Source organism: Rutilus rutilus (genome assembly GCF_951802725.1).
Source record: "Rutilus rutilus genome assembly, chromosome: 14".
Lineage (NCBI taxonomy): Eukaryota > Metazoa > Chordata > Actinopteri > Cypriniformes > Leuciscidae > Rutilus > Rutilus rutilus.
This window is the reverse complement of record NC_140219.1, coordinates 30,629,848-30,647,782: the sequence shown is the minus strand read 5'-3', so window position 1 is coordinate 30,647,782 and position 17,935 is coordinate 30,629,848. Positions and strand designations below refer to the sequence as shown.

Genomic DNA, 17,935 nt, shown 5'->3' with positions numbered 1-17,935 from the left:
TCAGCAGTTTAGAATCGATTCTTTCTTTTGGGAAACAATAACTTTATTTGTTGTGCACTTTGATCTTTAAAACTTTGCAGACCCTTTATATTCACAAACAGCTAGTATTACACAAGACATGAGAGGTAATATTCGAAAAAGCACAATAGGGGCACTTTAACTAATCAACTCTATCAGGCACCAAGTACAACACAAGTTTCTAACATGTCTCATTTACAGACGGACCATCAAGTGGCAAGCTTTACCCCGGAGATCAGATCCTAGCCATCAACCAGGAACTCGTGAGCGACGCGCCCCGGGAGAAAGTCATAGACCTTGTAAGGTAACACCCTTTACTGTCACCAGAGGGAAGGGCCTTGTCTGGACGCATGACTGTGCTTAATATAATTCTATTCCATGTGTCTCCATCAGATAAGAGAATTCATTTCAGATAAGACACTCTTTTTACATTCTGCAGCTCACTAGCCAAAATGTCTTTTTCTTCTGCAGGCGGTGCAAGGATTCGATTGTTCTCACTGTGCTGCAACCACAACAGGTAGTTAAGGACACTATGTCTTCTCCGATCAAAATTACATTAAATCAGTCCCTTTCAGTGCCATTGTCAAACTACTATGCCAATTTCAATATTGTCTGTAAATTTTTACTGGAATTTAAAATTTAGGTGTAGCTTTGTGTACAAAAACACACCATTTGCTTTGTGCCAAAGTTACATTCTTATATAATTAGTGCATTGAGACTAAAGCTCACAGTAGTGAAAATGTGAAATGTCTCTTTTAAGGCCCACATGATTTGTGTCAACATTCCCCAATGCCTTGAGCTCAGTGGAGCAAAGTACCAAGCCACAGCATTAACCATGCTGCCACATTGCATGCACGTCGAGCGCTGTAGCAGCGTTTAAAAGTTTAAACAATTTCAACTTTGACCTGTTTGCTACTGAGCTTGCGGAGCCGAATCAAATCCTCAGCTGTTGACAAGAAAACACTGATCCTTTGTGTATACAGCTCCAGTGGTACAACCAGACCATGATATTAAAACAGAATAATCAGCATAATACAGTAAACACATTAGATATTCTATGCAAATTAATCAATGATAAAATTGCCCTTGTGTGAAGCCATTTCTAATGCTTTTTTGGTGTCAAAGCAACACATGATGTGTTTGTTGCATTGAAGGCCTGAAGTATGGGCTTTAATGTGAATTACCAAAATGTATTCAAAGATTTCAAATATACAATCCTAGAAATAATTGTATAAATTTTTGTCTTGGTTTCCAGTAAAAAATGTCTTAAGTATGTATGTTTTGTTTTTTTACTTGAGAATATTAAGACATGTTTGCAGAGAATATATCTTGAATTAGGTTTTTCTTATCCCAATTGCAATTTTTGGTCTAGTTTTAAGCATTCCAAAAATGTGTAAAAAAGAAAAGAAAAAACTATTTTCCAATGGGGATATATTACCAGAAAACAAATCTTACATCAACTCTTTTCAAGTAAATATATAAGCCTATTTTTGTTATGTTTAAAGCTTTTAACTCTAAATAACTTTTTTTTTCCTGTCTATTTCTTTCTTTCTTCCCACCCTCCCTTTGTCTTTCCTTAGTCACCTAAGTCTGCCTTCATAAGTGCAGCCAAGAAAGCTCGTCTGCGAACCAATCCCCCCAAAGTGCGCTTTTCTGAGCAAGTGTCCATCAGCGACCCAGACTCAGTATGTGCTGCTGCCTCTTGCTCACATCACACCCCAGTCACATCTGTGCTAACACAGCTTTCCTTATGTGCTGAAATGAGACCTGGATTGAGTTTGTCGAACGGTCTCAAGGTATTTTGTGACATGACTGTTCATGGTCTGTTTATGATTATAATTGTTATTATTTCCAAAGGCAAAGTGAATGTGTCCATCCCTAGTGTCTCCTTTTGAGAGTGACATGGCTGTCATTTCAGAGTTTAAATACTGAAGTGCGATTCCCTCCACATCTCATCTCATTTCATCAGACTGCAGGTTTATTACCCAGAGGTGCAATGTGGAAATCCCTCTCCTATTGTGCTTCCTTAATCTAGATGTGGTCCTCCATTTCGAAAAGTTAAAAGGATAAATTCAAAACGTTCACTTCTTCTGTGATTTCATCTTCAAGACTATATTAAAGTACATACACGAAAACACAGGGCATGGAATTGGCTACGCATGGGTTGGTTGGAATGAAAGGGCTCTAGTTTTTCTCTTTTTCATATTCGTAGGGTAGATTTGCAAAGATGTCAGTCGGGCAGATTTTGACAGATGCATCCTAGTTTGCGTGCTGAGATTTCTTTGAATTTACAGTAGACTGACTTGAACACAAATGTAACATTGAATAAAAATTCTAACAGCAGGTGCTTTGAATAATTGACCTATCGGTAAGCCCATCCCCTAGAACGCGGATGAGCCAATGGCAGTTGAGCATAATTTTCACGGGGACTGGAACTCGGACATCTTTAGGTTTCAGCGCCATAGAGAAACATTGGAAGATCCGAAGCTCTCATCGGTTTGATGGTGTTTATGCTATAAAAATGGTAAAACTATGTGCCTGGGGTACTTGTAACACTGATTCTAGGTATCCTGAGAGGATGGGCATGTGTATTCATGTATTGAATCCCTGTACTGCGCGCGCGTTCACCAGCACGTTTCAAAAGTGTGATAAGATTTGCGTGAACGGATCAATTATCTGTGCAATACGACTGAAGCCCAGTTTGTTTTTTTTCCCTAAGGATTCAACCCTAATCCCAATGAAGATAAATACGTTCATTTTATGGTTGTCATACTCTTATTAAGTTACAATTGAAGTTAGTGAGTCCATGCTAACGTACAAACCTAAATAGCTAACTGTTCTCACGTCATGTACAGTATAGGTCAAACGAAGGTCTACAACTCAGTGCCTCTCTATATTAATTAAATGTATACTGATTAAATGTAAATTAATTTAATCTTACCCTACATGAACAGTGTTGATCCTGGATGTTGTCATCTGCGACCGTGAGGACCGTAACATGAGGCTTCTCCCGCTTGCATTGTGATGTGTAAACCTTCGCTTCCAAATTAATCTTGTTATCAAACATTTTATTTTAAAATCTTTTATATATCCCGCCATGGCATATTTGAGTCCCGCTGGAATGCTCCTTGACAAGAAGTGGTCCTTCTGTGTCCAAAATTGATCAAAAACACCTTGGGACAAAGTTTTCACACTGACGGCTGTCACTGTAAGACAGTTAGCAACTCTGTTTGTTTGTCCGAGTTAGCAACAGTAACTAAGGGGGGCGGGGCTCACCGATAGGTCAATTCCCTCTGGTTCCGATTGAGATGTTTAGGGTAACAGAGTTACGTGGAGGAAATTAGTGTCAGCTTCCTTTTAACAATTCCAGCCTACTAAACTAATAGAATAAGGTTGCATTGCATCTAGAGAAAGACTCAGCCTCCCCATAACCTTTAATGTTGTTACTAGACATTCATTCATTCGTAGCTTTTCATTAGCACTACAGCTGCCATCTCCTCTTGGTGAACATGGGTCGATAGCACCCATGTTAATGTCAATGTCCATGGATTATGTCCCATACAGTTTGATATCTGCCTTGTGAGCAAGGAAGAGTCAACACTACACCCTTGGGTGCTGGTCGCACCAATTTAATAAAGCGGACCGATGGGAGGGGTGTGCAGCTCTCCTGGAAGAAGAAACTTGCTGATCAGGCCTAGAGGGCCAAAATCGGTAAAGAGCAAACCACCCTCACCTGAGCCTCCTCTAATCATGTCAATCCATCTTGTGTGATCAGCAGGGGCCAGCAGGGCTTTCTTCATTAAAACTCGCCTGTCAGCACAGAGTACATAAGCAGTGTAAACGTTTTATTAAGGGGGTTAGGCTTAAAGACAAATGCCAACGTGGGACTTATTATTCATATCACATCATCTCACGCCGTAGCTAACGAGCAATTGATTGGGATTGTGCTGAATGTATGAAACAGAGTTAGCCAACCTGCTCACTTCACCACATGTCATAACATGGTCCCAAATGACATGCCAAATTGATGCTTGCTTATTTGTTTCCATTCTGTATTTGTTGTTAAAAGTGTGATAGCATTTTACACGTTTCCAGAAGCAAGCCTAAAGCCTTTGGGTAAAAAACTTGCCAAACGTACTGAATCGATTATATAGAAACTTTGAATGAGGTCTGATACACCCATGAATGTCAGCATTTGATTACATGAAATCGTTATTGATACTCAGTGGAAGATCAGTGGACAGCTGATAGAAAGTAAACCTTATGTCTCACGTACTCCCACAAACAACATGGAACGTGGTACAAATCAATATGACGCAGGTGTCGGGATGCTACTAAACTTAATGACCTCTCATTCTTCATACACAATTGCCTTCAAGGTTTCTCACTCACTTCAAGGTGCACTAAGTCATTTCCCCCCACTTTTTCTAAGTCGTATGCAAATATGATTCAAATGATTGTCACATAAGTGGCATAGAAATCAGAAAATACCATTCACTTGACTTCATTGTTATCTGGCACTTTACATCATAAGATAAATTAATATGGGTGACAGTTAAGCATCTAAATCTTAAATGCCATACCAAAACTTTGCTTTTACAATTTACTGCATCTTCGGCGACAGCTGTCAAGATAACATCTAAAGTTGTTGTCTTTGGTTGTTCAGAAAGATTTATATTTATTCATTTAGCAAACATTCATGTGGAGTCTGGAAGGTTGTTCCACCACAGAAGGAACGGTGAGACTAGGACGGGTGTGACATGGACCTTTTTGGGTTGATTTAAAAACCGGACCCATTGCTGTGTTCTGTATCACTGGCCAACAGAGCACTGCAGTAGTCCAGTCTTGAGTCTGCACAATAGCTGTGCAGCGTATTCAGCCATGTAGGGGTTGATTTTTCTACTCTAAAGAGGAAGGGGCCAAGCACTGAGCCTTGAGGCACTCTGTTAGTTGATGTGAATTAGAAACCCTCTCCAGGAAACTTTGAAGGCTCTGCCATGAGGTCAAACTCAGTACAGTGTACTTCTATTAATGCCCAGAGACATTTCAGTTCAGTGACACATGGATCTGGTGACTCAAAGACAGCATACCATTTCAGTTTAATGAGGATCGATGATTTGGAGTCGGCTTTGGTTTTGGCGACGACAGCATGGCTGTAGGCTTTTGAACCAGTAAAATGAATGAGCCAATTCAACATATACAAAAAATGACTTAGTGCACCTTTAACTTTTTATTGGATAGAAAGTAGATGCCTTGAAGATTTCCTTTTTTTTGCTACAAATATATGCTGCAACTGAATTCAGTGTTTGAGTCCAATTGATCTGCATTTATAGAACATGGTTTCGTATTGGATATGGAACGGATGTGATACAACTTATGCTTAATTCTTAATGAGTCATAATGTGTATGTCTAAAGTAGTTTTGTTCATATTTCCAATTCATTAAAAATTATTGCATGTGAGTTAGACAAAGATCTTCCCTTTAACCATTGTTTTAGACTTTAACTGAATGGAAAACCTTAAAGAAAAGCAGTCCAAGTCCTCTCATGTGTTTCTATATTCTTTCTTTGACTCTTAGAAGATCCTTAGGAGATTCTTTCCTTAATATCTCATCCAATGTTCACTGACTGCTTCTTCCTTCTTTCTCCCCTCCCCTGTTTTTTTAGACCATGCTTAAAGACGAGTCTCTGCTTCTGATACCAAATGTTTTGAAGGTGTTTCTGGAAAATGGACAGATCAAATCCTTTACATTTGACAGCCGCACCACTGTTAGGGTGAGTGTTATGGGAAAACTGTTCCCTGTTACTAGAAACACAATGGGGGGAATTCATTTTAATTTTGTTTGTTTATTTAATGCATGTTACTGAACATGCTAGATTGTAGTATTGCTAATTTACATCCATAGTCCCTGGGCAGGTAACACAAACAAAGAAAATGCATTGTTGTGCATTTGTATGTTTATGTTCATCTTAATTATAACTGTAACCAAACTGACACCTGCAAATTTAAGTTTTAACTTGGTTTAGAAAATTCATTAGCCAACATTATTACATTTCATTCTGAAAGCAAAAGAGGAAAAACATGTCAGCACTTTTCATTTGCAGAGCTGATCTTGTAAGATTGACATTTTCTTTTAAATCTACATAATGTAGATTGTAGATAAAAAAAAGAAAAAAAAAAAGTGAATTTTTCCAGGGGCTATAATCAATTGAAACATGTAAAACACAACTTTTACATTTACATCAGCATCAAAGGATCTAGACATTTTTGAAAGTTCAAGCCAAACAGGAAAACTATATATCTGGTACTATCAATATCAAAGTACTGATAATGATGTAAATTCACATTTTTCACAATCCTTCCCGAGGTGATATCTTCAGCCTTTGGTCAATATCACCAAACAGATTATCTCAATCCTGGTGACAGACACAGTACACAACACAGTAATCTGTCTATCTCCCATTGCGAGAGTTACTATCATCAAACACCAAGTATATAATGTATCACTTCACACTGGTCAGTATGCTCCAGACAAGCACGTATTTGAAGCACAGCATTTGCTTTAGTCACATGGAAACCTCATCAAATATTTGGAGTCTTTTCAGAAGTAAAGCCACTAGTCAGTAGAAACCCTCATACATTTGTCTCCAGTGACAGATATTCTCAGAGCGGGGTACAGTGATTAAGAGTGCTGGTTTCAATGCTTTATCACTGATGGAAATGTCAAGCCCATCCTCCTGTAGTTTACACACTGCTGATGCCAATGTTTTCCACTACATTTACTTTGTATTGCATATCTGAGATATTGTAATATAGCAGAACTCATGATTTTAGCCTTAGGGGCTAATAACACCAACCAATCAAACTACTTTTCCCTTTTGCCACAGGATGTGATATCATCGCTGCAGGATCGCCTTTCTCTACGGTACATTGAGCATTTTGCTTTGGTGCTGGAGTCCGGTGGACTGGCCCAGAATCAGAGGCTGCATCTGCTCCAGGAAAACCAGCCACTGTCTCATGTGAGTAAATGCCACCCAAAAACCAATGACTGATGCATTACCTTCACTCTAAAGTTCAAAGGGTTTAAGAGAAATCCTTAATTGTGTGGTACAAGGTACACTAGCTTCCTATGGCGAGTTGGAACAAACAACGCACGTTAAAAAAAACTCAGTTTTAATTAATTAGCATTTAATGGTAATTAAATACCAGTGATCCATGTTATCCAGGGATCCATGTTACGCAGCATGATTTGATAATATTCCAAAGAACATCTTGTGGTCCAATGGAAGCAAGACCATCTGTACAAAGGAGTTCAAATGCTCAGTTACTAATTATTTTATTTGATTATAGTGACATAAATTTAATTTTCAGTTAAATTATTCCATTGTTCCTTATTCAATGGTTTTGAATCATGGATTTTATTTTCAGTCTGGTCTCAGACTTATGGATGTCGTCGTATATAAATATACAGTGCAACTGTTTTGTTATTAAGAACTGGGAAAACCTAAATTACGTGACGTTGAATTAAATTTGATATGGCTGCCAGCAGCACATAACCTTACTTGCATAAGGAATGGAATGTGACAATTTAGTACTGGGGCCGTATTCACAAAGCATTTTATCTTACCACTAGGAGTACTCCTAAATCGCACTAAAAGATTTTAGCTAGGAGTTTTCTCTTAAAAGTTATTCACAACGCCTTTCAGACCTACTCTTAGTAAAGAAAAATGACAACTAAACTGAGAGTGAGTCTTCGTTGCTATGGATGACATCATTACTCATGCACGAGCTTGACTGAAGTGACCACCTTGATTGGCTGAATTCCAAACACCTCCCCTACGATGATGAGTGACAGGTGACAGGTCTGAGAAAGCGTGCGCTACACAAGTAGTGCGAAGGACGGAAGATGATGAATAACTGAATAAATAGCCTAAATGAATAAAGAGTAAGGCAAAACAAATAGCCTAGTAGCCTAATGAAACATATGGATTGATGCAATATCTTTGCAACATTATTGAATTAATCTGTCACTATATGCCTCTGCCTACGTTAGCAAAGAGAAGAACATTTTAATTTGATTCACAATGAAACGTTACAATTAGTTTACATGCAATGAGTAGCCTAGTTTTGGTTGTTGTTGGTGGCGTTATTGCATCCCTAGCTATGCCTACAATGCTAAATTGTTCCCTCGCGATTGGAAGCTCCTGTAGCCGCCGCGTACGCATTTCAAAACATCGCAACGTGAAATGCCACAAAAAGCGGTTTGTGAATAGGTCTTAGTGAGTTAGGAGTCCTCTCGACTTCTTTTAAGCTGTCCCAGGCTTAGGTGCTACTTTTAGGGCTAAAATGCTTTGTGAATTACTCTTAGTCAAAAAAATTAGGAGTCCTAAAGTTACGAGTGACACGCCCATTATTTTTAGGAGTTGCTCCTAAATTTGCCAGTTAGGAGCTACTTTTAGCCTTAAAATTCTTTGTGAATACGGCCCCTGGACTGTTTGTTAGTGCTGTATTTTAAAGGTGAATTCTATAATAAATTCTGAATTCTCATTTTCTTCGATATTTTCAGGTAGTTCACAGGACCTACTTCCAAGGAATGAAGTGTCTTTTCCGCATTTGCTTCTTCCCAAAGGACCCTGCTGATTTACTGAGGAGAGACCCCGCAGCATTTGAGTACCTCTACATACAGGTGGGTTTATTCATGAGTCCTTTAGTCATGAGTCAAACGAATGTTCACATAGGTAGTCTGATATTAGTATAAAGCCTTTTGATCTATTGTTTGTTCTGAATTCCCACAGAGCCGCAATGACGTCATTAAAGAGCGATATGGAATGGATTGGAAGTCCGACGTTACACTTAGGTTGGCAGCCCTTCACATCTACATCACTGTGTCCATGGCGAGACCCAATCAGAAGATTTCTCTAAAGCACGTTGAGTAAGTCTTAAAACATGCATGAATTTTGAATAATGACAGAATTTTTGTGTGAACAGGACTTTAGCCTTCTTTTTCCAAAGAAACACACATGTGGTAACCATAGGCAGCATATACTTTTATACTGTAAATAAGCTGTTATCCACCAGTGGCAGTGGCAGATGACGCTGATAAAACCATCAAAGTGTACTATAAGGACTTGTAGCTGGTTGCATGCTTTAAACCTGCATAATTTTCTTTAGGAAAGAATGGGGTTTGGAACCTTTCCTTCCTTTGACTCTGTTGCCAACCGTCAAGGAGAAAAACGTCTGCAAGACTCTCTCACAGCTGTTGAAGACATATCAGCATCCTCCACCAGCTGGTAACAAGGTATATCTGGTTACTAAGAATATTTGGGTCAGATAAATCTTAAATAGTGACTTAAGAAACATGTCACAAAGAAACCATTTATGTCATCTAATGCAGAATGTAGTTTTTTTTTTTGTATTTGTGTGAATTTTATGACCTAAGAGCATATCTGAAATGTGTAATATTGGAATAGAGATATGCTGTGTCCAATTAATTTCTACACACTGATCATTTATAGCCATCGCACACCTTATAGCAGCGAAACATTGCCCTCTGCTGGCTAGAATATCACCCTCTGTGCACTTGCACAACTCACCAGTTTTATTTTCTCTTCATCCATGCAGGTTTCTTCTCTTCAAGGAAAACTACAGTATATGCGTGTCTTGAATGACCTCCCACCATTTGGAGGCTTCTTGTTTCACACAGTTGGCTTGGTAACATGAATCTGACATAGCTTCTCAACCAATAATCAAGACTTTACAAATAATCTTTACATTTTTGCACTGATTTTAAAGATTTACAAAAATGTTTTAATATCTCAATAGCTTAAAAAAATAAAAATAAAGCCTGTACTTCTCATTCAATTTCTGATTATTTTCTTTTTCTATTGAAAGGATGAGAAGCAGTCAGCCACTACATTGTTGGTTGGCCCGAGACACGGTATCAGTCATGTAATTGACCTGAAGAACAACCTAACAACTGTTTTAGCAGAGTTCAGCCGCGTGGCCAAAGTCCAGCTCTTTAGAGAGCATCACGGGGTAGCCCGTGTTGAAGTTGTTATTCTGGAAGCAAAGGTGTGGAAAAAAAATGCAGAAATGAAAAAAGCTGAATGAATTTATATTATAGTTTTAACCCTATGGTAATTGTGTGTGTGTGTGTGTGTGTGTGTGTGAGAGAGAGAGAGAAACAGTATTGCAATATATAACATTCTTAAATGTAATACTATACACTAATATCTGTTTCCATACTAATTATTGTAGCCCTTGGTCTTGTTAATGGAGTGGCCAGATGCATCAAACTTTGCCTGTTTGATCTCTGGCTATTACAAGCTATTTGTGGACCCTAAAAGGACAATCTACTGCAGGATACCTGGTCAGCCTTATATGATCAAGGCAGGTATGTTAAAAATGTTATTGTTGCAATTTCATTAAAAAATATAAAATATATATAAAAAAAGTAATTGCATATCATTTTGTGAAAGCGCATTTGCTTTGCTTTCATCTTTCAATGACAAGATGAACTAAAATATGTTGTGTTACATATGCAGCTCGGGACATTTCAAAGCAAAATATATGTAATAATGGTGAGAACATGTCCATGGTGGCATCTACAATATATGCTGGTCATTAAGTTGTTTCTAATAGTGAGAAAAATCAATCAATAAATCATGACATGAATTCATCAGATTTCTTCCAAAAAATTTCTGATTATTATCATGGCAATCATTCATAATTCCAGCTTGACCTCTCCATCGTCTTGAGCTTTCCATCTTCATCTTGTGTCAGCTTATGTGAGTGTGACGGAAATTCTGATCTAGATAAATTCATATATCTGAAAGTTCAGTATATATTGTATTGTATCACAAAACCATGTATTGGATGTTGGCGTCTCCTGTGGTCTGCCAATGAGAAAGAACACAGCATACCATCACATCCCCAAGGCTTTTTTTCCATCTCTGAGAACTCAACAGATTCACATTTGTCATCTGGACTCATTCACATCCATCATGTTTTCTACTCGTTCAACCACTCAGACAGTTCTGTCCTTTAGATTCCAGAAGCTCCCATGCCCAAATCCGCTCCGGAGCCACTGTGTTAAGTGGGAGTCGTCGCGAAGAGAGAGAGGGGGCGTCCAGAGAGGCAACACAGAAGACATCAGCATCACCCATATCTCAGCACCTTGGCCTGTGTCACATCCATTTAAAAGAGCAACAACAGATGCAAGACCTTCAGATACAAGCAGAGCAGGAGCTTGACATTAATGAGAACCTTATCTCACAGGTACAGAGTCGCTCACGCACAAAGTCTGACCCCACTCTAAAGAGCACTGAATCTGTGGCTGAACAAGATGGTCCCACTGGTGACAGTTCAAGCTTCAGGAGCAGAGCGAAAACAATGGAGCCTACTCAGAGGTTTTTCTGTGACTCCTGCAAGGCAAAACTCCAAGCTGAAGGTTTGATTTCGGACACTGGGGAGGCTGGAAGACTCATTTTGCAGCAGTGCAAAAATGCATGTGCTTCTCGTGAAGGAGCTGCTGTTGATCTCATTGCCTTACCACTACCTGGGAATGAGGAAGATGAAGAGCTGGATGATGGAGGAGGAAAGTTGCAGCCTCCCCCTCCTGGCATAGCAGCTCCACCCCCAGGGTTTCGTGATAACAGCTCTGACGAAGATGACCCGAAAAAGGGGCGGAAAGGAATCAAAGCCTCTGCTGCTGTGGCTGAGGGTCAAGAGGAAGTTCCTGTAACACTGATTGATAATGTGACCACTAGGACAGTTCAAGACCATGCTCAGGAGTTAGATGATGCATTAGTATCCACCCTCCAGGCACTGGAAGCACTAGCTGCATCGGAGGATTACCCACACCATCACCAGCAGACACCACAAACAGCAGGTGGACATATGTACTATTAAAAGTGCAGGTTCTTTACCATGTCTATGAGTAAATTAAACTTTTGAAAGTCAAGCAAATTTTAAATCATAAGTATTCATTTAAAATTAGTGGTTTATGCACTTTTTGATAAATTATCTTCAAATTATAGTAGCCTGAAATTATCTTCAAATTATAGTAGCCTGACATATGAAGCTAGACCATCCCAAAACAAGCATCAATGCAGTGTTAACTACTCCTCAACAACATTAACAAAATTTTTAGATTAGTTTAATATTTAATTTTGTTAGAACAACAGTATATTGTCTCTGTAATTTTGCTTACCTGAAGTGACAAGAGCTTACGTGATTTCTTACGAGCATGGTTGTGTTTTGTTTCTGTTCCCTTACAGGGTTGATTGTGCTTGCTGCCATAACCCCTGAATCATCCCTAGACTCTGGACATGAGACAAATTCATCAGAGCTAACTGATGTGTCTGAGATGGTGTCTGCCATGAAGCAGCATCAGAACCAGGCATATCTATTTGCCCACCACATCAACAAAGAGCGACTTTTCAGTCGACGAGACTTCCCCTTGTCAATCCCTGGCTGTACAACACAAGCAATTGGGGGAGGGGCTTTTTCAATGAGTCAGATCCGTGGCGGGTGTCCACCAAAGCCTGTGATCTTAAGTAAGACTGTGCCCTTGAAAGTTTGTCCCAGTCAAGAAATTAGTCCCTCTGACAACTCTGTGGAGCAGGGGAAGAGCCATGAAACAAAAAGTGAGAAGGATATAGAAAAATCAGAAAAAGGCCCTGTAAAAGAGTGTTTGGAAGAGTCTGAACAACAGGCATCTGAAGAACTAAAAGCATCAGAACAAGTTTGTGCTCCCCAAGTCAACACAGATCAATTGCCTCTTGCTGATAAAGAAAAACCAAGCTCTATTACCTCAGAAGGTGTCCAGGAAAAAGATTCTGGTACAGTTACCCTAGAAACTACCAGTATAGCCTTACCGGTTCTCTTGCCTGTGGATAGAACTGCATCTGCAAAAATTTGTTCAACAAATATGTGCCAAGATGCCGAGAATGCCTCAAGTGAGACCACGAAGCCTTCAAGTTTAAAGGGCCTTCTGCCAGCTTCTGACTTGTTCTGCACATGTCCAGTACGACCAGAGCCTGGCCCACAGGTGCGTCTAAAAGATCCACAGGCCCCAAAAGTGGTAGTGTTTCACTCGTCTCCCACAGACGATGAGCGTCTCCGTGCCAAAGGACTTCAGTTAGCTAGCAACAAAGAGAACACAACGAAAACATCTGATGCAAGCTTGGTGAAGCCCAGCACCCTGCCTCCAACTAAGTACTCACCAGTTATGCCTGTTAAAGCAGAACAGAAAGAGATGTCAGAGGCAAAGGCAGAGAACTCCCAGAGTAAAGCCCCTGTGGAACCACAGAAAACCCCTAAAAGTGTGCCTGTTCTGGTAGACCCAACACACGTCTTAGGTTGTGTGGAAAAGGGTGCAACTATCCCAGGAGCCGAGTACAAGAAACAGGCAAATAACAAAGCCAAATCCCAGCGTACTCCATTCCTGAGTTTTAGGAACTTAATTTCAGCCACTTTTCCAGCACGTTTGCGCAGAGAGACAGATGAGCGTCGTGCACAGCTTCAAAAAGTCAGGCAGTACGAGCTAGAGTTCCTGGAGGAGCTTCTAAAACCTAAAACATCACAAGGAGAGTTCATTCCACAGGGATCCTCTCCTGTTCCATCATTTACCCCTTGTGCCTGCCAACTGCGCACAAGTCCTGTACAGAAAGTTCCTGGGATCTCAAGAGAACAGCGACGCAGCTGCGACTGTAAGAGAATGTGCCGTGGAATGCGTCTCCCAGATACAGCGGTTGGTTCTGCAACTGATCAGAGAGGAAGAGAGAGGGCAATCTCTAAAACACCCCCAGCAATTCCGAAGTCTCCACATGCTCAAGGAGAATTACGGAAACCTCAAACTTTGGAAATCAAAACCACTCGAATCCGCTCCACAAGCCTTGAGTCTAGGGAACCCAGAGATACACCTACATCATGCTTGCCTACTTGCACCACCCATTCAGAATGCATGAGTGCGCCACAATATAAAAAGCTACAAAGGAGATATAGTATAGGGGAGATTGATAATAATGACAGCACTCCCCTGTATGCTGAGGTTAAAACTACAAAAGCAAAGAGCCTTGAGAAAGAAATGGAAAGAGTAAGGGCCACTGGACTTAGACTTCCAATTCCAGTGGAGCCTGTACATACTAAAGATGGGGATGCAAAGAAAAAAGGGATATTTTTTATTCAGGGAGAAGAGCTAATTCAGGAAAGTCGTGAGGGTACTGCTGAGGTTCTAGGGTTGCCAAGTGAGGATACTGAGGACAGAGAAAAATGTTGCTCTTTCTGCTTCTGTTATCGCAAATGTGAAGCTGCTGATGAGAGCAGTGAAAAAGATGAACTGTCTTATTCCATCCCCTTGCAGGTATTGCCTGGAATGCATCTAGATTCAAGGGCAATGCCAGTAGTCAGCAAAACTCTTCAGGTACTTCATGCAGAGGATTGCAGTGGGGAAGAGGAGGAGGAGGAGGAGGAGGAAGAGGAGGAGGAAGAAGAAGAGGAGCCACAAACACAGAGGATTGATCTGAGGTCCTGCGGGAACCTGGAAACTAGCTTGGCAAGAGTACAATCCTTGCAGGGCAAAATATTCTCGCTACCTGATGGATTCCTAAACGCACAACTTGATGCCAATGAGCTGCTCTCAATTTTAAGGCAGTGTGCCATTAGTCCCCAAATAGAGGGGGAACCTCGTATCCCCCCTGCAAGACTGGCAGAGTACAAGCAAGAACTTGCAGTCCGTTTTAAAGAGTTCAGGGCATCATGTAGACGAGTGGCAAGTGTTGAGAAAAGTCCCTCACGAATGCTAAGTGCCGTCACAGCTAGCTTCCAGGTGCTGTGTAACCTTACTCATACATTCATTCGGCTGGTCAGGAGTGTACGATCTGAAACTCAAAAACTACAGCTTTTACGTAAGGTAGAGGAGGTAGCTGTCAACTACACCCTTCTTCTTCGGGCTGCTGAAGAGGCAATGGGACATTCTAGTAGCCTCCCTAATAAGAGTACAAGTCCTCAGCTCCATACATCCACTAACATGGGCTCTCTTAATCGCTCTATCAAAACCTTGCCCAGCAAGTAATGACTCATTTACACGAGATTGTGGGGCAGGCCGGAAAGACAGCTGCTCAACACTCTGGCAGTAATCTCTTCGGGTCATTCATTGGTTTACATTTTTACTCGCCTTTCTTTTCACTGCCTGCTAAATTCCATAACTGCATAACTATCTACTGTTATATGTTTATGAAGATTGTGCCAACTTGTACTCACAAAGTATCTTTGACATTATATGTGCACAGAATTGAAAAAAAAGAAAAAGAAAAAAAAAATACAACTGATCCTGTGCATTATGGGTGATCAACAGGGCTGTTCACTCTCATGTCCTTAGAAAGGGTACTGTGAAATGGACTTAGTTTTTGTATGTTTAGTTGTTCCTATATCTAAATCACAAAATGACCTTGGGAAGGGCTGGTGGGCCTTAGTTATTTTGTGTCCTAAGAATGGTTTCTATAATATATTATGGGAAAAATTATATTATCATTATTGCAATTACAATTACTGTAGACATTATAGCTACATAATCTAAAAACATAAAATCACAGAAAAAGTAATGGTAACAGATTTTGTAAATTAGATAGAGAGAGAAATGGTAATTTGGTAATGTGCTTGCTTTTCAGTTTTGTTTGTTGTGACATGAAATACTCCCTTTTCACAATATCATATTCACAATGTCTGGATTTGTATCTCTGCAAGGGTCTGAATTGACACTTTTTTAATGAATATTTATGAACACAAGAGCCCACTAACAAGATAGAGGAAGGAAACACCTGCCCAGGGTAGACAATGTAGCAAATTCAAATTCACCAGAATATTAATTGAATGGATACAATGGTTGATCTATGACCAAAATGAAAAAGGGCGCTCCTGTTTTCTAATGCACAGAAAATAAATAAATAAATAATTTGTCACTCTCACACCCACATAGTCATCCAGCTCCATACCTCATACATGTAGAGACAAAACGTGGCATATTTTTTTGTATTGGGGGAGTGGGCTGGGTTCTTAATAGCCTCATAATTTTTTGCAATCACTTAGCAAATGCTTGCGTATATAAATTAAAACATTTTTTTGTTTCACATATAGCCTATATAAGTACACAGATAACCAGTTTCACAATATTTTTTTGAATATTGCTTTAATGTTTTTCTTCTCTCCCATAATTTGAAATGTCTTATTGTAGGAAACTTTATTTTTTAATTTTCATGTGATGTCATTCATTGTGCACTCCTGAGAACATAATCCCTCCACCCTCACCCTCACCCACCCACCCACCCACACACACACCCACACAGAATAGTTTTATATGTATTTTAATAAAACCAACTGCTGTCTTATGTCTGAAAACTTTTCTGTCTCCTCTTCCAATCTAGGACATAAATGGTTAAACTGTGGTCTTATAATCCATATAAGGCTCTACTTTGAAGTTTAAATAATTAACATATCATTGTTTTGGTGTCTTGCATGTTATCCCTTCTTTAAAATAGAATTTAAATGAAGTGGGCTCTGTCAAGCCAGCACCTGAAAGACTGTTTAATGCTAGATTTAGATTAACTTGTATCATTAAACGGTCAACAATAGTACAGATAGAATGTTTTACAATATTTCCATATAAAAGTATAATTATTCTATGCTCAACTTAACAAAAAAAAATATTGTAAGGAACATATTTGTGAAGCTTAAATTCATTTTTGAGAATACCTAACATTGCATATATTTATCAAAATAATTTTTTTAGAAAAGAGAAATCACACATGTATCTTATGATTTATAGAATTATATACCTGAGACAAATTAATAGTAACTATATTTTAGAGTATAATAAAGCACGGAACCTATTTATTTTTATAAAATCCATTACAGTAAACAATATCATCATGTTTATACATGTTTTTATTTTTTAAACATATTTTCTGTCAAAGACAAGTTGCATTGCCAAAATGAGATTTGTCACTATGCTTCATTTTTGTTGTATGTGGTCATATTCAGTTCTTTGAGTTCTTGTCAGTGTTTTTGCTTCACTGTGGTCTTTTTGTGTGTAAGGTCATGTTTAAAGCAATAAAGAGTATTAAAAGTAACATTTTCAGCATAGTTTTGGCTATGAATCCACTGGTTGAGTTCATAATGTGCGCTCTGAAAAAATATTATTCATATATTGATATTGACTTACACCCTTATTGGTAACACTATAAAAAAGTATACCGCAGCAAAGCACTTATCATTTGCAAACTATTATAGTTAATTCATAGTTTATAAATTGTAGTTTGTACATTGTTATTACATTATGAATAGTAGGGCTGACCCCGACTAAAGATTTTTCTAGTCGACTAGTAGTCATTCATTTAAGCCATTAGTGGACTAATCGCATGCTTTATAATAATTTAATTATTTAAATATATACTGAGGAGAATACTAAATCTAGCCTGGATGCCAGCCGAACTTAGCCCCGCCCACAACATTTGAGGTCGGGAAGTTCGGTCTGGACTTGATCCGTTGTGGAGCAACTATGCTCGAACCAGAGCTGTTTGGACCAATCAAATTGTCAGGGCGGGCTTTATAGGATGATGGACAGATGATCAACAGTAACGTAATCATCCACGTCACGAAGGAGCGCTTGGGTTGAATTCGTTTACAACAAAGATGGCTGCCGCTGGAGAATTGAGATGTGTAGATTCTGCCATCGCGTCTGTTATAGAAGATATCAACAGCGCATTAATTTTAAAAGAGGAACAGAGAAAAGCAATCAAGGCATTTGTCGATCAGAAAGATGTTTTTGCCGTCCTTCCTTCAACTATGCGTCGCTCAACATACGTCACTTACTCCATTGCTCTGATTGGTTGTAGTGCAGAGAAATTTTCTTTCCTGGT

The 17,935-nt window shown here is 39.3% G+C and overlaps 1 protein-coding gene across 2 annotated transcripts; it reads left to right on the top strand.

The window, feature by feature from the left end:
• Positions 1-249: 249 nt before the first annotated feature.
• frmpd3 (FERM and PDZ domain containing 3) lies at positions 250-16,896 on the top strand. 2 transcript variants are annotated; one of them, XM_084431285.1, is made up of 13 exons: positions 250-322; positions 490-535; positions 1,599-1,703; positions 5,684-5,791; positions 6,905-7,036; positions 8,584-8,703; positions 8,813-8,949; positions 9,189-9,315; positions 9,639-9,728; positions 9,909-10,088; positions 10,275-10,410; positions 11,065-11,907; positions 12,296-16,896. In XM_084431285.1, exons 4-13 carry the CDS (start codon positions 5,687-5,689, stop codon positions 15,091-15,093), a joined length of 4,668 nt encoding a protein of 1,555 aa, XP_084287411.1. In that variant the 5' UTR covers positions 250-322; positions 490-535; positions 1,599-1,703; positions 5,684-5,686; the 3' UTR covers positions 15,094-16,896. The 2 variants fall into 2 exon arrangements, with proteins under 2 accessions (XP_084287411.1, XP_084287410.1); XM_084431284.1 differs by having other exon boundaries at positions 1,599-1,814.
• Positions 16,897-17,935: the final 1,039 nt, after the last annotated feature.

Excerpts from the sequence above, each read along its gene's own strand:
- frmpd3 (XM_084431284.1), top strand. The coding sequence starts at position 1,779 with ATGAGACCTGGATTGAGTTTGTCGAACGGTCTCAAG. Across the intron at positions 9,729-9,908 it reads TGTTTCACACAGTTGGCTTG|GATGAGAAGCAGTCAGCCAC; the intron begins GTAACATGAATC and ends TTCTATTGAAAG. Across the intron at positions 11,908-12,295 it reads GCAGACACCACAAACAGCAG|GGTTGATTGTGCTTGCTGCC; the intron begins GTGGACATATGT and ends GTTCCCTTACAG.